The sequence below is a fragment of the Heterodontus francisci genome, chromosome 13, assembly GCF_036365525.1.
Source record: "Heterodontus francisci isolate sHetFra1 chromosome 13, sHetFra1.hap1, whole genome shotgun sequence".
NCBI classification, from domain to species: domain Eukaryota; kingdom Metazoa; phylum Chordata; class Chondrichthyes; order Heterodontiformes; family Heterodontidae; genus Heterodontus; species Heterodontus francisci.
Genome location: NC_090383.1, coordinates 92,299,401 through 92,323,965, shown reverse-complemented (window position 1 = coordinate 92,323,965; position 24,565 = coordinate 92,299,401). Strand labels below are relative to the sequence as shown.

Genomic DNA, 24,565 nt, shown 5'->3' with positions numbered 1-24,565 from the left:
GCTCCCCCTCCATTTCAACTCAGGCCTTCCACTAGACAGCCCAGCGCCTTCTAAATCAGACAGCAGCCTCATTAATCTATGCATGTCAGTGTTCTCTGATGTGAGTAGGAGGACCCTGATGCATTCTAGAGTGCTAGCTGGGTGAAACAGGAGCCTTGAGCGCTCCCCTTAGTAAAACTTGGTGGCTAAGAGGAAGATGCCCCAAAAATACAGGCCACATGTTATTTTTGTGGGGCAAGAAGGAGCAGGACCTACCTTTCTGCCAGCCAGACCAGCCTCCAAACTGCCCGAACATGCACAAGTCCAGAGACAGCAAGCTGCAGCAAGACATCCATGTAGGATATGCATCTCACCAGCGGCATTTTTATGGGGCTCAAAATGAACTGGGTCACCCAAAAATTAAAATTAACTCCAAATCGCTAGTGTCTTAGATCCTGAACCCTTCAGAGAGGTCAAAATCAAGAGATTATAAATCACATATTCAAAAACAACTGAAGCAGCAATGTTTGGTGACTTTCATCCAATGTGTCCTTTACCCATCCAATTGATGCTGCTCTCTCAAGATGAATTCCTAGTCACTCTAAAAGTGGTCAATGTGGCTTAAGTTACCTGGGAAGCCCATTAAAGCAAATAGTATAAATTAGTTCACTGGATAATTAAATACATTTGTGAAGAGAGTGAGGGATATGATAAGAACGTAAAGTGGTGAGATTAAGATCTATGAAGAAAGGATTGCCATTTCAGGTCAATGACCTTTCATCAGAGTTCTGACAAAGGCTCATCGACCGGAAACGTTAACGCTGTTTCTCTCTGCACACATGCTGCCTGATCTTCTGCGTATTTCCAGCATTTTCTATTTATTTAGATTTCCAGTATCTGCAATATTTTGCTTTTGTATCCAACAAGGATGGCTGATTGGGTCAAATGACCTGTCTATGTTCCATATTTGGAGGGAAAAAGGCAATTAATTGTACTTGTCCATGTTAAGATATAAGAATTTGTAGCATTGGCATTCAGGATAATCTGCAATTTTCTATTCCATTTTTCCCTTCACATACATTTCCAACATATTTTGATCTTGATGGCCTGCTCTTCATTGTCTTCTTTCACTTTTCTATGTTTATACTTATTTCCTTAATTTTCTTTTCATTCATTCTTGTCCTTCATTACTTTTTCTTCTATTAAATTACCACCCTCTTGCTCTCTTAAGTGGTTTTCCTATTGTTCATTTAAAGGAGTGACACCTTTCGAAGTCCTAGGTCTTTGGCTCATTTCTCAGACAATCTCAAGCTGATGCAGAGCCAGACACTTGGCTAAAGCTTCCCTGGACTGACCTATCAGCTGCGTTAAGAAGCTCTGATGGTTTCTCACCAAATCAAATGCACAACTTTGTTTTCCCATCGAGTGCAGTATTTAAAATAGATACACTGAAAACTCCTAAAACTGTTGCCTGACACTGCACAATGAATGCTAAGCACCTTCTTGTACCTCTCCTAATTTCCTCTTCTTCAGATTTTGTTGACAGCGCACGCTAGCAGGCTTCTACCTTGGTGGGCATCAGGGCCCATCCTCAGCCAATGTCTTTCCCAATGTACACATGCACACACATAAGTTCCAGCTAGAATTACTGGATAGTGATCAGGAGAAGGAGCCCTTGCTCATTTTTAACCCTCCATAGCTCGGAGGTGTAAAGGTCAATAGAAGTGCCCCTACTACGCCCTCACTGAGATCAGCTTATGCAATACACACTGAACGTTGATCCTGGGACATGCCTGGTCTGTATGGCTCAGTAGCATACACTAAAAAATACATGTTTAAATCTTGACCTTGAAGCAGTGACTTTTCACTAAAATCGATCCTTTACTCCCTGTTGTCAGACTTTGGAGCCCTTTAACAACTGCTTCTGGAAACTACCTGTGCCTCACTGCACAAACATTAGATTATGGCGCAATTATAGGCCAGGGATTTCTGCTCAAAAAGGAAGGTGATTCAGACAAAGAATAATCCATGCACTAATATGCACCTCCTATTGACCAGTTACAGAGCACGAAGTTGACTATCCTCCTCAAAGCTGTGGAATGATGGATAGTTGATGGAAAAGCAACATCTATAGAGTGAGTGAAAAGTGTCTTATTTTTAAAAAGTGGGGAAGAGCAGAGAAGCTACAAGGACAGCTTAGTACCAATACTTTATCATGTTTTCACCAAACTAGCCAAATAAAGCTCACGTTGGCTGTGAAAATTGAATGGTGGGGATGACTTTGCCTCTAATTTTGCTTTTATAAGTGCTGACTAGTTATCTTAATGCCTCAGAAATATTTCATCAAGATATTTGCCAAAATCCAAGAAGGTCACATTAGAGTTGGCTTCTTTACTGTTGAACAATCTCAATTTTTGAGTCTGTAATCAATATCAACTTTACACTGCTGAAGTGCAACATGAAGATTTCATTTTAGCAGGTTACAAACCTACTCCCAGGATCCGCCTTATGGTGTGCATGTATCACTGCTTGTATCATCTGGTTCCACTTGTTTATAGTTATTTGCATGTCGCATTTCTATGACTTTAGGCCTGTTTTTTCCTCTTCATAAAGGCAATAGTAATAATTTTTAGGAAGATATGACCCTTTCCCCTTTCTTATGTGAGATGACATTGTGTCATTCTGGCGACTTTGCAAAAGTTCAGTTGAAGTATCACACTGACAATTTTGTTTGCTTTTACACATAATTCTAAGAGCCAAATGAAACCAAGGTTTGAGTGGATGCTGCACTTTTCATTTCAGTGGCACGTGATTACAATGGTGGTAGTTTCTAATTATCCAACTGAAACTGCTTTCAAAGCAATTTCTAAGGTCTTTATCAATCAGTGCTTTTTTTCATGAGAGCGTTTTCTTGGGAGCATTGCTGGCTTTTACTGTGTCATTAGTAATCCTACAATTAACAAAGTATGAGTTAATATTACGCATAGTAGTTGCCACAGTAACTGCAGAGCGTCGAGTCCCTGTAGCTTTTGTTGTCTAGCTTCTGTCAATTGTATAGGTAGAGAACAGGAAGAGGCACTGGAATTAAGTAGGCAACTGTGGAGATTTATTTTTGTATGCTAGCTGGGGATTTGAATTGGAAGGTTTGGTTTCCTAACATTGTGCAACTTGACATTTGATCTTGGATTACTACACTCAGTGTTGTCTATACTGTCTCCCAATTGCAAAAAGAAGTAGTTATCTTGCTTCTGAATTATTTAACAAACCACAGAACTGACAAGATCATGCTGTTCTAAGAGGTGTAAGTATATTTACTTAGATTTTTAATCCCTATACACAAAAATAAATTACTAGCAATTATAGGTCAGATGCCCAATCGCTGGGTTAGTAGCAGTAGCCATTAAACTAACATACTCAGATGACTGATAGCATGTGTTGGCAAAGTTTAGGCTGTATTTAGTTTAAACAGTAAATGATAAAATCAAATGGTGATTCACCTGCGCCAATATTGACATTTGCTAAGGGTCAGACCAAAGGCAATATTGACAGATGTGAAAGCAGGTTCCATGATGATCCTTTGACTTAAAAGAAAGGATCAGGTAGGCATAGAAAAGAAGAGAAAGATATATTTAAACATTTAAAATGTTATTTTTTTAATTGTTATGAAGTGTTTTAGCCAGTTATCCCCTTTATATTTTTGAATGTTTATTCCTTTTATTTCTTCTACCTGGCTTGATGTCTACAGTGAAGCACCCAGTCTGCAGCCAGTGCCCCCTGTAGTTGACTACCTGGAGACAGTAGGAGTCCACCCTCATTCCTGCTCCAGATAAAACTCTTTTCCAAATTCCACCCCCAACCCCACCATCTGGGAGATACTGCAGCCTCTGCTCAGCATTTAACTCAACTCAGTCAGAAACTGAACTGAGTGGGATTCAAACCTGCATCCATAAAATAATTTCAAGCCACAAACTGTATCATATAAAATGTATTTAAAGTTATGAAAGTTGGATCAGGACAGTTAATCTCGCATAAAAACAACTCTAAACATTGTCTCTGAAAGATTTGGGTATATTTACTATTCTTGAAAAATGACTGAAATTTAACTGAAAACAAAATGACTGACTATTTGTTTAATGCAATTACAATGAAACCGTCAGCTCATCTTCAAAGGCAGCCTTCTAACATGCCTAGTTTAAAACCATCTACGGATCTATACTGGGGCGAAGTGGTCACGTTATACAATTTGAAACAGGTTCTATTGTTAGAGGACTATTGGGTACAAAGGGTAAGTGTGCTTAGCCGTCTCTAATGGAGAGAGATGCCTATGGTCCTTTGGGACTATGGCTAGAACAACAATCTTCCTTTATCCATTAGGACCTGGGATTGAATACAACCCAGGTTGGAGCAATAAAGGTCTCTCTCTACCAGTTGTAAAGGGTCTAATATGAAATTAATTTGAGACTGTTTCAACCAAGCTTTTCGTGGGTTTAAGTCCATAGAATAAAGCTGTGCATTGTTCAAAAATATCTTTGACCCTATCAATACTTGTTATTGGGATTGGAAAATTCACCTTTGTGCAGCAGATGTTATGCTTCTGGGACTAAAACATATTGCTGGCCCAGAGTTGAAGAAGCAAAGTACTTGGCCTAAGCTGCACTTGACCTGCTTGATGTATGCACTTTACCTGGAAAATGCAGTAAAATTAATAATCATTTAGAATGGTTAATTATTGCTTAATTTAGGAATAGCAGTGATGTTCAAGTTAAATGTAGTGACATTCCAAAATGGTCAGCGAAAGGTTTTTATCAGCTAAATAAATGGCCTAAAGCATGCATTATGTTATACATTATTTTCTGAGTGTGTTTATTATGGAGTTAATCCATTCACTTAAGCGAAAAAAGCAAAATGCAGTAATTCACTGTACATAAAGTATTTACAGATATAATATAATTAATTACCATTATATGAATGATTTGGTCATAGGCAAATAGGAAGAATGAAAGAGTTGCAGGAGAATGTAGACAGGTTTGCAGAGTGGGCTGTTAGATGGTAGATGCAATTCAATGCAGAGAATATGAAGTCATCATCTGGGGAAGAAGAACTGACAATAATTCTACCCTAGATGGTAAAATGGGATACTGAGGCCAAATTTTAACTCTGGACCAATTAGGGCAAATGGACAGCAGTGTGAGTTAGATACTCCAGAATTGAGGCCTTGACTGTTTTAATTCTGAGGCCTCCGTTAATTCCTGCCAGTCAACATACCACCAGCTCCAGGAAGGCAGTTGCTGAGAAGCGACAGAAAATCAAGCAACAACAGCCGTGATCGGCTGCTTGCGCCACCCTCTGTGGGAGGGTCTCACAATCAGGAAGTTGGGGGAGAAGGTCTGTGACTCCACAAAGAAAGTAAAAAGCTTACCCAATTAGGCCTCTTCTGGATTCAGATTCTCTTCTGCACTACCTTCTGGGAAAGTCACAGCAACTTTTCACAAAAGCAGCCACCTTAAATTTGGAGTCAGGCCCTGACATGCAAATATATAAAAGGCCACCACAGTCTTTGGGCAGGTATCCTCACCATCTGCTCAGTAGAGCAGGTTAAAATCAGCAACTGGCAACTCCAGGGCTGGTAATTAACCTGGGCCATTCTAACTGGCCACCCACTTGTTTTTCGGCAGATGGGTAGTGTTAAAATTGCACCCCCCAGTTTTTATACACAAGGACATTGAAAGAAAAGCAACAAAATGATGTCATTGTACAATACATTGGTTAGTCTATAGTTGAATACCACTTATAATTAAACATAATTAAAATAATACAAGAGCAAAGTACTATGAATGCTGGAAATCTGAAATTAGCACAGAAAATGCTGGAAATACTCAGCAGGTTTGGCAGCACCAGTGGAGAGAGAAACAGTGGGTGGAATTTTATGCTGTCCCTTGCGGCGGGTTTGGAAGCTGGGAGAGCATAAAATCAGTTGCGATGGTGAGGTGGGGGGGGGTTGCCGCCACCATCCCGCCTCTGCCAAAATTTAGACTGGGGAAAGAAGGCCTGTGAACAGCCTTCCTGCCCCGCCACCAATTGAGGCCCTTAACTGGGCAACTAACCCCCAATTCAGGGACCCTTCCCACTGCAGCCATGATTACCCATGTGGCAGGCGGTCCTGTCGCCGCATGGGAAGCACAGTAGGAAAAACCATGCAGACTGCGTCCTGGCTGCAGGTGGGAGTTGGGGGTGGGGGTGGTTCCCTTGTTCAAAGGCACTTAGTGCCTGAACAAGGGACCCGGCATCAGGAAGGCAGTGGCAACGACTCCCACTCTGACCTACCTGAGGCCTGGCTCCAGCAACACTCCTCAGCCTCAGGTAGGTGCAGCTACAGAAGCAGGCACTGCCTCCACATTGGCACTGCAGCTGCTGGCCTTTGATTGACCAGCAGCTCTGCAAGGGCAGGACTTCCAGCGATGGGGTCCTAAATCCTATGGCAGGCCTGTCGCTGTCCACTTAAGTGCCTGACTGGCACTAAATTCGACGAGCCTTCTGGAAAACAGCCGATGCAGGGACCTCGGCGTCAGTTTCCCCCGACGTCGAGACTCCCCCGCCACCAGCATAAAATTCCCACCCAGCATTAACGTTTCAGATTGGTGACTCTTCGTCAGAACGCCAGGAATGAAAAGCCATTTCTTCATTTTCAAGTATATATATCATTGTGAGATATCACAAACTTTCTTTCAGCCACTCCCAAAGGGAATCATATGACTGTCCAGAAGATCTGAATATTACAACTTACATTATTCAGTCTTAACCCTTTGCCCTCTATTGAACTACATTACCAAAGCAGCAACACTTCAGGAACCACCATGTTTTTTATTTGATAATATTTGATCATCTAAATCTAAACTTAGCCACTTAGCCTTATAAACTTTGATGTCAATCGAACTAAATGTTTATCCAAATCTCTTTTTGAGCAGTTCATTGGGATGACATTAAGTACTATTTTTGAAGTCTATTCCACATATTCATTACTGTTTGGGGAACAAAGATCTTTTCAATTTCTCCACCGCAACTGCCACCAACCCCCCACACCCACAATTCTTCTGAAATCACTAGCTCACTCTGGAGTACAATTTCATGGATGCTAGCAGTTGTCCAGCACCTTATCTGGATGGCCACTCTTTGCTTGTGAGGCTAGTGTGAGTACTGGCAGTCAGTATGAAACAGCATATGAGCCTGTTCTTATCTTCACCCAACATCCATGCTTGCACACTTTTCAGAAGGATCACTAAGTGGAGAACACCCAGAGGTAATTTATCCAGTGAGTTATTTGAGGAGATCAAAAATTGTCTTTTACCCTTGGAATTTTCTTGTGTGTTTTCCTGATCACTGACAACCGTGTTTTTGCCAATCTTCCACTAAAGTTCCACCAACCAATCGGGAGAACACCCAGAGGTAATTCCTGCAGGTAGTTGTTAACATTTCTCAAGACATGCTATTTTTAACCTTGGATTCTCCAAGCTTGTGTTCCACAGTCTAAGTTAAATCATCTGCTTTCCTCTACAGAGGTAATTTCAAGAGTTTTCATAAGATCACACAAATGATTCACATGAAGAAAGTCTTTTGGCCCATTTGATCTCACCCTCTCAGAATACCAAATTTACTACTTTCCCATTACAGCATCAAGTTATTTCCTAAACAAGTCAATTGTGTTGATTTCAATTATGCTTCCTGGCAATCCATTCCAACTGTCGACCACCCTCTATGGAAAGAAATGCTTCCTGGCATCTGTCCTTTGAAGAGTTTCTGGTAGACAAACATTACAAGAGTTGGAAACTCCTGATCTACATTTTCAGAAACCTAAGTGATCGTCAGACTGAACGCAGAGCATACATTTCTCAGAGCAATTTGGATGTATTCTCATTGGAATATTTAAAGTTGGTCTTGGCATCATAAGTCCCGGATAATTAGATCCTATACTGGCAAAATTTCTGACCGCTTAATGGTTAACATCAGCCACTTTTACGATTCCGAAAAAACATATCATGATGTATTCACCCTTAAGTTGATCAAAGATGAAGAAAGTTTCAGATGCCAAGTCTTTTAAGACTTAACTACACCTGCTTCCTGCAGACTTACTGTCCCCAACTGTCCTTTGGATAAGCTGATGAACAGAGAAATCACAGCATTTTATTGCAAACAAAACATCCATGAAGTCTGGCTCAAAGAGATTCTCTTACTCTTGCTGCCTGACCCAAGCCCAACCTAAGGTCGGACCTATATTTTTGGATTGATGCCTCATCCTTACTGTTGTCATTGGCATTTTTAAACTAAAACTTGACATTGACTGTCATGTTTGTTTCAGACTGTGCATCCTGCCTTATTGTATTTCTGTTCATAACTGGGAACTACGTCATTTGTTACTGTTCTGTTGTTACACAACTGAAGATTATTGGGAAATACTCTGCATATTTTCTATGAAATAACTTACAAGTCAAATATCTTATCTTACATTTTACTTTTTTTATTTCAGTTCATGACCAAGAGCCCAAATAAACGCCTGGGTTGTGTTACATCACAAGGTGGGGAGGAGGCCATTAAACAGCATCCGTTTTTCAAGGAAATTGACTGGGTGCTGCTGGAACAGAAGAAAATAAAACCTCCATTTAAACCAAGGATTGTAAGTCCTATCATGCTGCAGCTCATTTACAGGGAAACCCATATGAAACACAATACAAATGTTTTTCTGAATGATTGGGCAACTGTTTATAGATTTGTAATATGCATAAGTTTATTAACACGTGCATAATGTAGTAATGAAACAGCTAGCATGTCAAACACAGGTACAGTTTCCTGCCATCCCAGATAGCAGGAATGCGGTCATTAGCATGGACAAGGTAGGTGCATCACTCCTGTAAGGACATATTAGCAGTTCATACCCCAGTGGAGGGCTGGCATTTTGGAATATCACCCTGCTGCTCTGACACAGCAGAGGAAGCCGAGTAAGGGGACAACAGAAATATACAACAACAACTTATATTTATATACTGCCTTTAATGTAATAAAACATCCCTAGGTGTTTCACAGAAGCATTATAAAGCAAAATTAGACACCGAGCCACATATAGCAATATAAGCAGATAGCCAAAAGCTTTACAGAGTATCTTAAATGAAGAAAGAGAGCTGGAGGGTCGGAAAGGTGTAGGGAGGGAATTCCAGAGCACAGGGCTTAGGCAGCTGAAGGCACGGCCACCAATGGTGGAGCAATTAAAATTGGGGATGCTCAAATGCAAAAATTAAATGAGCACAGATATCTTGGAGGGTTGTAGAGCTGGAGGAGTTTACAGAGCTAGGGAGGGGCGAGATCATGGAGCGATTTGAAAACAAGGATGAGAATTTTAAAATCAAGGCGTTGGTTGATTGGGAGCCATTGTAGCTCAATGAACACAGGGGTGATAGGTGAATGGGTCTTTGTGCAAATAAGGATGCAGAGTTATGGATGACCGCAAGTTTACAGGAGGGTAGAATGTAGGAGAGCAGCCAAGAGTGCGATGGAATAGTCAAGTCTAGAGGTAACAAAGGCATGAATGAGGGTTTCAGCAGCAGATGAAGTGGGGCAATGCTACGGAAGTGGAAATAGGGTTTGTTGTGGTCGGAAGCTTATCAAGGGGTCAAGTAGGTTGCGAACAGTCTGGTTTAGGTGACAGTTGCCAGGGAGAGGGTTGGAGTTGGTAGCTAGGGAATGGAGTTTGTAGCGGGGACCAAAGACAATGGCTTCAGTCTTCCCAATATGTAATTGGAGGAAATTTCTCTCACCAGTACTGGATGTCAAATAAGCAGTCAGATAATTTAGAGAGAGAAGAGTCAGGAGAGGTGGCGAGGTAGAGCTGGGGGTCGTCAGCGTACATGTGAAAACGAATGTGCACTTTTGGATGATGTTGCCGATGGGCAGCACATAGATGAAAAATAGGAAGGGCCAAGGGTAGATCCTTGGGGGACGCCAGGGGTAATACTGTGGGAGCAGTAAGAGAACCCATTGCAAGTGGGTTCTCGCTACGATAGGTAAGAATGGAAACAGTCGAGTGCCGTCCCACCCAGCTGGACAGCAGTGGAGAAGCGTTGGAAGAGAATGATGTGGTCAACTGTGCCAAAGACGGCAGACAGGTCGAGAAGGATGAGAACGGACAGTTTACCTTTGTCACTGCCACATAGGATGTCATTTGTGACTGATAAGAGCTGTATCGGAACTGTGGGAGCGGCAGAAACCTAATTGGAGGGATTCAAAGATGAAGCTCTGGGAAAGATGGGCACAAATTTGGGAGGCAACAACATGTTCAGGGACTTTGGAGAAGAAAAGGAGGTTGAAGATGCAGTGGTAGTTTGCAAGAACGGTGGGATCAAGGGTTAAATTTTTAAGGAGAGGGGTGATGATGGCAGATTTAAAGGAGAGAGGGACAACACCTGAAGAGAGAGAACCGTTAACAATATTAACTTACACAGGGATTAGGAGGGGAAGTTTGGTGGTCAGCAGTTTAGTGGGAATAGTGTCAAGGGTGCAGCAGGTGGGTCTCATGGACAAGATGGGCTCGGAGAGGGAATGAGGGGAGATTGGAGAGAAACTTGAGAAAGATGCGTGTTCGGGGCTAGAGCAGTGGGGATCTTTCAAGGAAGTTTGGCCCAGTGGGCTAGTGGCAGGGAGGGAAGTGGTGGAGGTAGTTGATCGGATGGTCTCGATCTTAGTGACAAAAAGTCCATGAGCTTTCATGTTATTGTTGGAGCTGAGGGTGGAGGACACAGGAGAGAGGGGTTTAAGACGGTTTTCAGTAGAGAAAAGAATCTGGGGGTTATCCTTGCATTCCAGTACAATCCTAGAATAGTGAATAGTTTAGCAGACAAGAGCAGGACCTGATAGTGCATAATGTGCTCCAGCCAGATCTCGTAGTGAATGGCTATACTAGTTGTCTGGCATATCCTTTCAAGTCTGTGTCCATTGAACTTAAAGGAGCAGAGATGAGGACCATAGCAGGGGGAACAGCCATGGTGGGAGTTAGTAATGGTCTTATTGGGGACTAAGGCATGAAAGGTGGAGATGAAGGAGCAGTTGAGAAAATCAGTAGCCGAATCTAGGTGCATAGAATCATTTTGTTATATTTGCTCAATTTTTAAAATGTTGTCCTCAATGAATGTTACTGCATTGATTTTCTGTAAGCTATTTCAGTTTTAGGTGCTAAATTGCAAGTTCAATGTTTTGCTGTATATCAATTGTAACCTAGTCTGGTGTGAACTAATATCCCCCTTCAGTGGTAGTGTTGAAACTAACACACAATGGCAGATTCTTGCAGGTTGCTGAAGAGTTTCATCTTTTGTGTTGTCAAACTATATACTTTTAGCTTCATCTTTAAACAATTTGGGATAATATTTGAAGTTTCAGTATATTTATTTTGGTAAGTTACTGTTTCCCTTCCTGCTGTGGTCTTCTGCCGCTTTCCCAGCTTTCTGACAATGCCCCTCTATAACTGACCAGTAAGGGGTCAGTGGAACTGGGCCTGAGTGACTGGCTATTTAATTTTCCCTCCCTGTTCAGAAATGTGTAGCTCCGGCATGGTGCCTATCCAGAGAGCAGTGCTAGGTTGGAGTAATGCAGTAATACAACTCTGTGCCACATCAGCAACACAAAAATGACAAGTAATGCACTTTACACGCATATACTTTGATCTGTCAAATCGCCCATGTTTTCTATTTTTGTGGAAACAGAAACCTCTTTCTTTTTGCCTCAATATCATAAAATACCCCATTGCCATTTTCCCCTCTGAACCTTATCTCGGAAGCACTGTTTAACTATAAAAATCTTTGCTTTCCACATGAAAATAAAAAGACCAAAGCTGGATCAGTTAGTTGCACTTCTGAGACTGGAGAACAGAAATTTGGGGGAAAAGTGATCCCAGGGTCAAAATGGTGTGCAACACTGTAACCTCCAACTGGGACCCGAATTTTGCAGACCACCTCCTGCCCTGGGAAATCAGGATTTTTGTGTGCTGCTGTAGCAGCAAAGTGTAAAATGTGTCCTTCCTGAATCCTGCACTCACTGATGAACTATGAAATTGAAAGTAAAAATAAAAACTGTCAAACCAAACAGTTGGATAAAAAATACATATGCAAGAAAGGTACTTGCATAAATGTTACCAACATCAAAGAGGGGCAAATCACAAGAATGTAAATACAGCAAACTGAGACATTTTGCATTGTATTGATACTGAGCAATCAGCATTATTCAGTTAACGCGCCTGTTTGCATTTGCAGTGGAATCCAGGAACAGTTTGGCTGGAATTGTATGAGCCCTCCAGCGTCGGGGGTCGTGGCAGGGCACCCAGAAAATTCCTCTGGGAGAAGCCCACCACGACCTCGCACGCCGAGATGGCCCCGCTGCATTTTACCGGCAGCAGTAAGGCCTCGGTGCAGCCCCCCCCACCCCCCAACACTCAGCGGCAGGGACTTCATTTAAATATTAAAATTAATTAAAACAAATGCAAAACAACTCACCTTGACCTGTCAGCTGTTCGGAGTTCCAAGGTGTGACACTGGTGGGGAGGGGAGAGGAGTGAGAATTTCAGGGCCGGGAGGGTGGGAGAGCAGGGAAAACCTCTCTGATTAGGTGTGGGGATGGTGGGAAGGGTTAAGGGTCAAAGATGCTGAAGTTAGTGGGTGAAAGTTCATAATTTTACAAATTGGTTTTCCGGGGAGTGGGGGGGGAGGGTTATTTTATTAATTGATAATTCAGTGCAGGAAGTTGGAAAGGGGAGTGAAAGTATCTCTGAAATTTTATTTGTCATTTCTGGGCGCCTTTAAAAACTTGCTTGTACCTGAAGGGCTTGAAGCCCTTTAACTATAGTGGTGGCACCGGACGCCGTTGCTGGGGACGGAGCGGCTGCCTCCTCTACGTCTTCAGGGGAGGCCGCTCCGTCCCCTCCATTTAAATGAGCCCCTGCGCGAAATATCGCGGGGGAACAGCGACGGCACATCCGCGCCTGAAGACCACCGAGGTCAGAGCGTGCCGCCGCTATGTGCCGCGTGCTAATAAATCTCTGGCCTTTACGTCTGAAATCTGTATGGTGATAAGATTTTACTTGAAAGTTGCAGGCTTGTACTTTGCCTTATTCATCAGCCTGGGATTTAGATTGAAAGACTCTTCACTAATTGGTGCCGTATTGGGGATACTGTTGAGAGTGCTGTAAACAGGTGGCACCAGATATACTGCAAATTGACACTCCATATCAGCAAAAGAAAAGTGCCATATATCTGCATTTAAGGACTTAACAGCTCAGCAACTGTTAGTGAAAGTTCAGTGTGGTGCAACGACTGTGGCATATGAATGCCAAGTATTCAGTATTACTGGCACAGTGGCGCAGTGGTTAGCACCGCAGCCTCACAGCTCCAGCGACCCGGGTTCAATTCCGGGGACTGCCTGTGTGGAGTTTGCAAGTTCTCCCTGTGTCTGCGTGGGTTTCCTCCGGGTGCTCCGGTTTCCTCCCACATGCCAAAGACTTGCAGGTTGATAGGTAAATTGGCCATTATAAATTGCCCCTAGTATAGGTAGGTGGTAGGGAAATATAGGGACAGGTGGGGATGTGGTAGGAATATGGAATTAGTGTAGGATTAGTATAAATGGGTGGTTGATGGTCGGCATAGACTCAGTGGGCCGAAGGGCCTGTTTCAGTGCTGTATCTCTAAACTAAACTAAACATAATGCAACTTAATATTGTATTTCCAAAATTTTTGCAGTAACAGCTTTGATTGACTGTATTCACTGAGGTAAAATAATCGATAATCAATTTAAAAGTGTTAAATCTAGAGGAAACGAATTAGATAGCTCACTTATAGCTCTTAATTAAACAATTGACATTTCGAAACTCATGGTCAGAGTGCAGCAACTAGCCCTGAATACAGAAAACTCGGACCTGTAGAAAACTCAAACAGCACTTAACTGTACTCATGTTACTTCATTGCAACAAAACAATTTGGACATGAGACCTATTGTATCAAGATTTGGTACGAAGGTCCAGACGTGTTTGCTTCAATGAAAAAAATCCAACAAAATTGGAAAACGCTTGATGTGAATTTCAATTGAAAGTGAGGTCAGTTGTGGTCAGGAGTAAGAGAAATTGGATAATATGCATTCTACAAAGAGTAAAGAATCTTGCTGCTATATGTAGATATTTGCAGTGACAATTCTCTTTCTAGGTTACAACATGCTCTACACTATATTAAATCTTCATGAATAATGGTGTAGTCACTAAACTGGTTCATAATTATTTCAGAATTTATGACAACAAGTAAATGAATTTGCATTAGTCATTTTAGCAACTAATACAGTACTAGTGGTAGGTAAGGCCACATTTATTTTAAGTAACCTCATTTAATAATACCTCTGAATGATTACTGAACATTGCATATTTATTAACTGTTGTTAAACCAAAATGCAGTTATAATCAATATAAGTTTCTACAGTAGTGTGGAGCGAGCTTAACAAGAGAGTTTTCCCAGAAGTAATTTAATATTTGAGGAGAGCAATTTTCTTCTCAATTTTCTCTGTTCTTGATGTCAGAGTATGTTTTCACAGATATTGAAAATATTTGGTACTTCAAGACAGAGATCGATAGATTTCTAGATATTAAAGATATCAAGGGATATGGGGATAGTGCGGGAAAATGGCGTTGAGGTAGAAGATCAGCCATGATCTAGTTGAATGGCAGAGCAGGCTCTAGGGGCCAAATGGCCTACTCCTGCTCCTGTTGCCCAGGCTCGATTTTACCGGGCCCTCGATGTCGGGGGTTGCGGAGGGGGAGTCCGGAAAATGCATTCAGGAGAGGCCTGCTATGGGCCTAGACGCCGGGAAGGCCCGGCTCCATATTGCCGGTGGCGGGGAGGCCTCGTGGCGACCCCTCCCCCCCCCCCCCCCCCACCGCTTGGCGATGGGAGCAGGATTTAAATATGTTAATTAAAATTACTGAATTAATGACTTAACCTGCTCCCGCTAGCCATACCGCTGCGATATTGAGGTCGGTTTCTGGGACTCCGTACCTTTGAATCTCCATTCGGAGATCTGAGGAGGAACACTGTTTGGGAGGGGGGGATCAGGTAAGTTTTCAGGGTGGGAGGGGGTGGGTGGGGAAGTGAGGTTAAACGTTTTCGATTGGTCTCGGGGATAGTGGAAAGGGGTAACGTTCCTAGCTTGTAAACTTTTAGTGGGGGAGGAAGGTCAGGATCACAACGTAAGTTTGTTTTGGGGGGTGGAAAGGGCAAGTAATAAATTGCTTAGTCATGGGGGGGTTGGTGGGAGAGAGGCTTGAATCTTTTAAATTTTTAACATTAAATTTATAATGCCTATAGCTTTAAAAATCCAAATTCAATGGAAGGACTTATAGCCCGTTAAAAATGGTGCCGGCACCTGCGTAATGGCGCAAGACGCCATTGCTAGGGACGGAGCACCCGCCCCCTCCACATCATCGGGGGGCAGTCCGCCCCAGCCATGTAAATGAGCTGCCATGTATAATATTGCTACGGCTCCGCGGGATAAAACCCATGCATGTGGGCTGCCATCTTTTTAATTGGCGGCGGCAGAAAAAAATGCAGGTCCCAGTGTTCAGGTTGGGGGGCAGGGGGGGTGTGCGGGTGGTGGACGGTCCACCCTGGCCATTTAAATAAGCCATTGCGTTTAATATCACGGCTGCTCTGCGACGTACGGCCCACGCTTGCGGGCTGCCATTGTTTATCATGGGCGGTGGCACTGTAAAATCTAGCTATTGCCTTCTGCTCTTAACTTATTGGGCAAGATTTTAACTTATTCAAAACCTAACCACTTACACAGAGTTAAAATCAGGCCTGTTATTTCCCAGCAGCTCATACAGTTGCCGTTATTCTTCTCTACCTATAATCACCAGGCTTTTAAAGCTCAAATAAAAACAGAAAATGTGAGAAACATTCCGCCAGTGAGCCAGCATCTGTGGAGAGAGGAGGAGAATTAATGTTTCAGGTCATTGACATTTTATCAGAACTGGAAGTTGTTAAAAATTTAAGAATTTATAAACAAGCACGAAGCCAGGGAAAGTGGAGGCGGTGGTGGTGGAGAAAAGAGCAATGGGAAAGGTCTGTGATCGGGTGGAGGATGGGAGTGATTAAATGACAAATGAGATAATGGTGCAAGGCAAAAGGGGGTTGTAATGGAACAAATAAAGAAACAAAAGATGGTTCCAGCAGAGATCAAAATGACAACAGCAGAATAGCGGAGAGAAGCATGGATAATCTGGCAAAGAGGCGAAGGCTCTGGTGGCTCGTGAATGTGGTGAAGAAAGGTGGGTAGACCCCACTGGTGTGGATCAGTCTGCCTACCCCAAGCACCAGCCACCACCTCCTGCACGCCCAGGGGCTCTGGCGCAGAGATCCTCCACTACTAGCACTTGCTCTCCAAGAAAATGGGAACAGTGGTTAACTTCTAAAGTTATTGAACTCAGTGTTGTGGCCAGCAGGCTGTAAACTGCCTAATAGAAAGATAAGATGCTGTTCCTCGAGCTTGCATTAAGCATCATTGGAATAGTACAGGTAGCCAAGGACAGAGAGTCGGAGTAGGATAGAGAATTAAAGTGGCAAGTGACCAGAAACTCAGGATTGCAGACTGAATGATGGTGTTCAGCAAAGCGATCACCCAATTGGCATTTGGTCTCCCCAACAGCGGCCACATGTTAAGCAGTGAATACTAACGTGGAAGAAGTACAAGTAAATCGCTGTTACACCTGGACAGAGTGTTTGGGGCCCTAGACTGTGGGCAGAGAGGAGGTGAAAGGGCAAGTGTTGCATCTTCGGTGCTTGCACAGAAAGGTGCCATGGGAAGGGGAGGGGTGTTGGGGATGATAGAGGAATGGACCAGGGTGTTGTGGATAGAATGGCCCCTTCAGAATGCTGAATGGAGAGTGCAGAGGAAGCTATGTTTTCTGGTGGCATCAGGTTTGAGGTGGTGAAAATGGCAGAGGATGATCTTTTGAATGTACAGGCTCGTGGGGTGGAAGGTGAGGACAATGGAGACCCTAGTGTGATTCTGGGAGAGAACGGAAGAGGTGAGATTGGAAGTGCAGGAAATGGGAAGGACACGGTCGAGGGCCCGGTCAACCACAGTGGACAGTTTTAAATATCAAGCTTGGAGATGTCTCCCATTACTTCTTGATTTATCTCATTTGCTACTGTTTCCAACTGTACTGGTGTTCTGCAATTAGTGCTTTGGCCCTTCAATTTAACAAAGCATCAGTTGCTCAATTTTTAAAGAAGTAGTTACTGTATTGAAGTTTTACCATTGTTGTTGAATTGTGTCATTGACTGAAATGTACCTGATAGGATGTGCGGGGAAGAAGCTAAAATCATGACAAAGTTCATGTCTGAGGGCAGAGGTCACACTGGTAACCATGAACCATTGGGTACGCAGAATGAATCTTATTTGAAGAAGTTCATATCAAAGGCTGAACAGCTTCTAAGTGTGCACTTTGTGGTTTGGGTGGCTCATCCAACCAGCCTGTGCAGCTTTTCCGTTTCCTGTTAGTCTGATGGTCGGGTGCACACTAATTATAGGACAGTGTATGTCTGGGAGAATCTTGTCTGACATCTGCATTGAGGTTTCAGAGAGGTTCTTGAGAAAGGTGATGAGGAGGGCACTGGTATGTGGTTTAACCACAGTGATCCAGTGCCAGCTTATTCCCCTACAAGTAACCACAACTGTAACTGTCAATTTTTGGTGCCTAACAGTGACCCGAAACCATGAAAAAGGTCATGAACTTTCAGATATGTCTGGCTCTCAGACATATGAATATATATATATTTACACATACAAAAAGTGTTACACTTTAATGTGTGGCCTACTGAACTTATGGGTCAGTAAGAAGGGTAAGAATCTCCTACATATTTAGTTTTACCAAATACTCGACAGAACCTGAAAAAAATGGATGAAAACAGTTTCTAAACAGATTGCTTCCACTAACAACGGAGAGCAGACACAATCCAAAGGGGATCCTTTTTAATATGACCACCCCCAGCATACCAGTCTTGTGTGTGATGTGACTAATGAAAGGGAAAATATACATAGGAGTACTGTAAATATAAATTTTGTTGAAGAAGTTTTTTGTACAAGATACAGAAAAAAAAGTAATTTTTATAAAAATGCGTAATCTGGGTTACTGGTTTGGATTAGTTCCTGAATCCAATAGTTTGAAGGATCGGAGTTAAATTCAGTGGTGGTGCAGTCATTAACCAAGTCTCTGCAGCTGCAGCTCTTCAGGTGTAACCCTCACCATCCCAAATACATTTTTTTTAATAGTACAGTTTTCTTTTTAAACCCGGTTGCATTACTGACACAAACCACGCAAAGGTTGTGAATGAACCATGTCACCTTACAATATCATGTTTTGCCAATTTGGATTATGGTATAGGTTTTCAGTCTGCTTTCGGTACTGGATCACAGGGATTCATCTATAAACTACAATTTTGTATGGTGTGTGTGGCAGTGAAGCTGGTAGATGGTGTATTAATGCATGGTGTTGGCTGTGGTTCAGTGGTAACGTTCTCACCTGTGAGTCAGAAGGTGTAGGTTCAAGTCCTGCTCCAGAGACATGAGCACATAATCTAGGCTAACACTTCAGTGCAGTACTGAGGGAATGCTGCACTGTTGCAGGTGATGCCCTCAAATGAGACATTAAACCCAGCCCTCATATGCCCTTTGAGCTGTTGCACTTACATTCGCATTACAGTGGAGATGAACAGCAAAAGCAGCTCTGATGTTAGCAGCAGTATTAGAATAGAAATGGGGGAGTACTACTACCTGTGTCAGCAGGAAGTATAACCTCAAAATAACAGCAATTTATATTTATATAACACCTTTAACGAATTAAAACTTCATAGGAACATTATTAAGGAAAATTTGACACGAGACTACATAAGGAGATATTGGTGCAGATGACAAAAAGCTTAGTCAAAGAGGTAGGTTTTAAGGAGCATCTTAAAGGATGAAAGGGAGGTGGCGAGGCAGCAAAAATAAATGTTTACCATGTGCCACCCTGAATACTGCCAATCTCTGTCTTTTCTGTCGACAGGGAGCTTGAGGCTCAAAATGGACCTAAAAATTGAGAGTTGTGAGTGTGACGTTTAATCAACCATGCAAGTGCACACTTGCCCCTTTGCTGGTTTTTTTCCAAAAATATGCTTTATCCATAAAATTTGTAAAAGTATATTACATAACAGTTCAAATTTGACATTACATAAAGTACAATACAGATCAGTTTTGTTCAATGCAGTACATGAGTACACTTGCCATTACAGGTTATATTTACAATGTACATTTACATTTCATGTCAAACATTCTCTGGTACATACTTGCCCCTCTGCAGGTACCTACTTTGCTGGTTTGGAATCTGCCCCACAAGATAAAGAGAGTAGTTTTCAGAGCACCAAGATTCAAGACAAAGATAACCACTTCTACCTGAAATTAGACAGGGCACTAAAGAAGGAAAGGAATCATTTTAATTCAATAGAGAGTTTGGAGGTTGAAATATTTGTCACAAAGTCTTATTAAAATCTTCTAATTTCTACTAATTTCTATTTCAAATAATAGGTTAACGCCTTCTTTAGTCAGCATGGACACAATGGGTCGAATGGCCTCCTTCTATGCCATAAATCTTTTTATGTTTCTATGTTTAAGGCAGTGGACAGAGCCATTGCTTGTGGACCTTTTGGGACAATTATTACTCATATTGCAGAGCTTAATTTCAAGCCTTTGAAAACACTTATGCACTGTCTCCTCCAATGCCATTAAATCAACTTTCTTTATGTCTCAGATTTCAATGCTGTCATCATTACCTGCTCTCTGATGTACTTCTCATTGTTTTCCTTTAGAAGACCAAAAGGGATGTGAATAACTTTGACCAAGACTTCACACGTGAGGAACCTGTGTTGACGCTAGTGGATGATGCTATTGTTAAGCAGATAAACCAAGATGAATTTAAAGGTTTCTCCTATTTTGGTGAAGAGTCAATAGCCTAAGACATTATCCTGGTGCTGCCACTACATGCCATTACCATGCAATGGTCTGAGAAACCTAGCAAGTCATTAGGATTGAGTTTTTTTTAGTACTGTGTAGTACCTGCATTTCCCTGCAGTAATAAGTGTTTATGTTTCTACCTTGTTTCAATTTTCTGGTGTCTGTTTAAATTAATGCACTCCAGGGTTTTTGTTTTGTTATTTCTATTTAAAAAATGTTATTTTGCTCGTATTTTCAGCACTCCGCTACAGCGGAGCTTTTCAGAGGAGACTTGTGTGTGTAATGCAAACAGTATTAAATGTACTGTTTTACTTGCAATATTGCAGGTTCATTCATATATAGCAGGAACTCCGGTACAAGGAAGTGGAACAACTGTGCAACAAAGGCACGTGAAGCAGAACTACATACCAGAGCTTGACATAGAAATAGCTTAGGAAAGTCAACCAGTTGGATAGCTTGTCTGGCCAATCAGTTGATTTTTCTTCCAGTATGGAAATTGCTCAGGCGAACAGAAAGGGTTACTTATTTAGTTATTTTATCTTTTTGTGGAGATGTTACACTGTTTTAAGTTGTCACTTTTTTGTGCAATTTCTAGTGAATTAAGGTGTTCAAAATTACATCACACATCTAGGTATTACCCAGCCTAGATGAATACTCAACCTAGTAGATTACAAGTCAGTCATGATTAATGTGCTCACCTAGTTGACTACTCAATTCTTTGGTGACTGTCCTACAGCATACAGTGTAATATTTTACTGTAACTTAGATCTTGAACAAAGCATTGCACTGAATTGTAGGCTTCACAACCAGTGCTTGTCACCAAGATCAGAGTTGTTTTGAGTTATTTGTTTTAGTAGTGTGTTACTTTGGCACATTGCACAAATCCTTGTTTATACTACTGTCCCTCATCTGTACTATATTTTCAAATGTGTACCTTATTTTAACAGAATAGAGACTATGAAATATTGAGTATTATACCAAGACATAATAGAGGACTGACGATCAAATGACACAAAAACTGACAAGATATATGATGGTGTGCATTGCTTGACTTTTTATGAGTGATCCCATGATAAATTGTGACTGTGGTTGAGGAAATGATAATGTGCACACATGATAAAATTTGAGCAGGTCAGGTCTGGTTGTATTCTATTTTAGTGTTTCATATGTGTGTGAATGTGTGAATATGTGTGTATGCATGCGTGTGTGTCCTGAAGTCACTTATAATTTTACTGGACTGGTTTCCCAGTCACTGGGATCCACATTATCTGATGCATCTGGATTGCCAGATGCTCAGAAATACTTGTGAGTAGCAAAGTAGCACTAAAAAGGGCTCTTTGCTTTTTGTACAGGCAAGAAGTTGTAAATACTGTTTGCTGCAAGGCCTGTGGAGTTCATTGAACAGTATCAACTGCTGCATGTTCAGGCGTATTATATATATATTATAAATATATATATATATATATATATATTAGTCATTGAAAAAAGTAATTAATGATAATGTCCATGTGCAATACTCTGTATGTGTATTTGTTCAAGTCGCTGTCTAACAAGTTGAGTTTTTTTTGTCCAACGTCATAACCTTGTATTAAGCTATACTGGACCTCTTTGTACAGTACTTCAAACTGTATTAAGGGTGTTATTAAACATTAGAATGGAAATTAATGCAGACATTTGCAATGTTGTTACAACTGCTCTCTTAAAGCAAGTTTTTTTAGAATGGAGACTCAAGCTGAAGGGCATTTTTGATTATTTATCTAACAAGAGGCCTTTCCGTATGCAAAACATGTAAAAATTAGAGCATTTTTCTTATCCAGAACATTCCTCAAGCTTCGACAGATACATTCTTCAATCTGCTGTGTTAAACATGAGCATTCATAGTAATATTGATATAAATCAGGCCTCAAACTTAAACACAACTTGTGTTTAGTTTGTATAGGATATGACAAGCAAAACAGGTGGTCAGGTTGGTTCAGTGTGAAATCTTTGCATGGACAGGTATTCCTTCATTATCAGCCTTTGCTTGTCTTACCATATATTATTGGTTGACATTCACAGAAAAAACATCTGTTACCTTTTTGCTTGATTGGTGAAAATATTTTCTCTCTTAAATGGTGCATGGTTGCATCGCTTCCCTGTCTGTGATTAGATCTTCCCCTTTCCTGTGTCTGCCTGCTTGGAGAACACAAATGCAAAAAAAGTGACAGAATCTTTGTCTCCTTGCTTCTCCTTCCTCCTTCATCTTTTTTACATAGAAGAAAAGAATTGCATGGCTGCTTTACGGAGAGCGATAAAAGGTTTGTCTCCAAAAACAAGGCTAAAAAAATTACCTCTTTTTAACTTAAACAATGTACAAAACATGAGTCTGGCTGAATCAAAATGTTTTGAGTTTATTTTCTTTTTTTTTTGTGATGCTTTGTTTGTACAAAAGGTATTTTCTTCATGGATGTATTTTAAATTTCCTGCCATCATTAGTGTTATTTCATTGTAAACATTATTACTGTGTGCCAAATGTACTGTATTCAACAGGACGTGAATGTGTAATGTTTGTTTTAAAACCCAATAAAAAAATTACAAGGTTTGTAGATTTCTTCATGAATTATACAACTTATATCAAAATCATTGTATCACTTAATATTTAATTTACTTTGAAAAAGCATACATGTTTAAATGCACTGATATTGTCAACCTGGGAGGTGCTTCATAAGTGATCAATACAAAGCCTTTCTGTTTCTCTCCAGAAAATTGTGTGTCTTGGTTTCCATGCCAACATGCCGTCACAAGAATAAAGAGGTATTTGCCATTCTCAGGTGATTCTGACATGTCAATGGCAGCAAACTTTACTTGATGGATACTGAATGATACTTTGCAAACACGACAGTAATATATATTAATGGCAATTTTTTTTCCATTCTCCTTTTTTGTGAGTTCCTATTACATTGTTTGCTTGCAGGCAATATAATTGTAGTCCAAATGGAAACAGGAAAGTAAGGGAAGAAAACAGGAAGTTTCATCAAGACTTTTGTCGAGAATTGCAACCTCGACTTGTGAAAACAATCACAATGATTTTCCTATTATTGCACCTGGATTGCCTGGGCGCAGTGCATAAAGTAGTGCTGAGAGGATCACACACTCAGAAGGGAGCCCACCCAATCACCTGCCCGTTAATTATAAAATAGGTAGAAAGTTGGACAAACTTTTACTTAATTCTCACTGACAGGAATTTCTGTCCAAGCTCTGTTTTTTTTCTTCATTATCTGGGATGAGCAGACATTTCATCTCCCTCTTCACAGGCCTCGCAATGTAAGATATAGTGTTGCAAATTAGGTGGCCATCTTAAGCTGCTAGCAAAGTCATCTTTTATCTGTTCTTTTTAAAATTTCTTTTAAAAATGTATGAATTCAGATCTCCAGTTAGTGGATTACAGAAAATTACCATTCAACAAAGCAAGTTGGCATGATACTTCCAAGAAGTGAAATAATGACGTTAGTGTATGAATGCTTAAAAGCCCAATTTTGCAGTCAGCGGCGAAGTAATGGCATTCGCCACTAACCTCAAAGAAAGCTGCACACAAAGATCTAGAAATCTCAGTGGCATGGATTTCACCTTTCCCGATGTTAATTTAATTCAGCTGCCAGCTATAGGGGCTTTCTGGCATCCAGCAACAGTGATGTCATCAAGCAGGCTAAGCAGCAATTCTCAGGCATAACCCAGGAAGTAAAAAGCAGGGTTTATCGTTCACTTTTTTAATAATTTTACAGAAAGCACAATAAAGATTGGGAGATAAACATGGAATTAAAGTTGAAGCTGTAATAAAAAGTTTTATAAAAGAATAATTTTATTATTTCAAAAATCTATGGAACTTTTAGCACGAAATGGAGAAATATGACATTCCACAAATATAAGATTAGTTTTTCAGGGCCAGGGAAGTTGTTTAGAAGTAATTATGACTTAGTATGTCATTAAAACCACAGTTACATCTCATACAAGAAGGTGTAACTTTTTGAAGGGTTTTTACAGCGAGACTAATAGCATAAATATGAAAGTTCACATAAATTATTGATTTCAATCTGTGAGGAATTCAACAGTGCACCCTGTGGAGGTGCGGGGATCACTGGCAGCATCTTCTAGATATTTATGTTGAACTGCACATGTGGACACCAAAAGTTATTGACAATTTCACAGAGTAATTATGGCAAACGCTGACAGTTTCGCCATCATTACAACTGCAAAATCTGGGACAACGTGTTTGTATAAAATTCCTTTGTTGTTTTAAAAGAGATAGTAAACTGGTTATTTTAATATGCAGCATGATTCTCCCCCTTGTGGAATTTGCAAAAAAGTGAAGATCCCAGAATTGCAATCTAATATGGCAACCTACAATCTAAACAACTTATGTACATTAAGTGACGTGGAATCAGTCAGAAGGACAAAGTTTCATACAAGCAATTTGTTGACACCTATAAACATAGTCACCGAAGGGAATAAGGAAAGAAATATTTGTACTTTGGACACAGTAGCGAATTAT

At 41.1% G+C, this 24,565-nt stretch overlaps 1 protein-coding gene across 5 annotated transcripts in view; it reads left to right on the top strand.

Annotated features, from left to right (window-relative positions):
• The window catches only part of prkcea (protein kinase C, epsilon a), a 640,473-nt gene extending 617,878 nt beyond the window's left edge, over positions 1-22,595 (top strand). For all 5 annotated transcript variants that reach the window (XM_068045193.1, XM_068045191.1, XM_068045190.1 and 2 more), the window contains 2 exons: positions 8,501-8,647; positions 19,893-22,595. In XM_068045193.1, coding sequence (XP_067901294.1) covers positions 8,501-8,647; positions 19,893-20,039 — 294 coding nt within the window. In that variant the 3' untranslated portion in view covers positions 20,040-22,595. The remainder of the gene's footprint in view (positions 1-8,500; positions 8,648-19,892) is intronic.
• Positions 22,596-24,565: the final 1,970 nt, after the last annotated feature.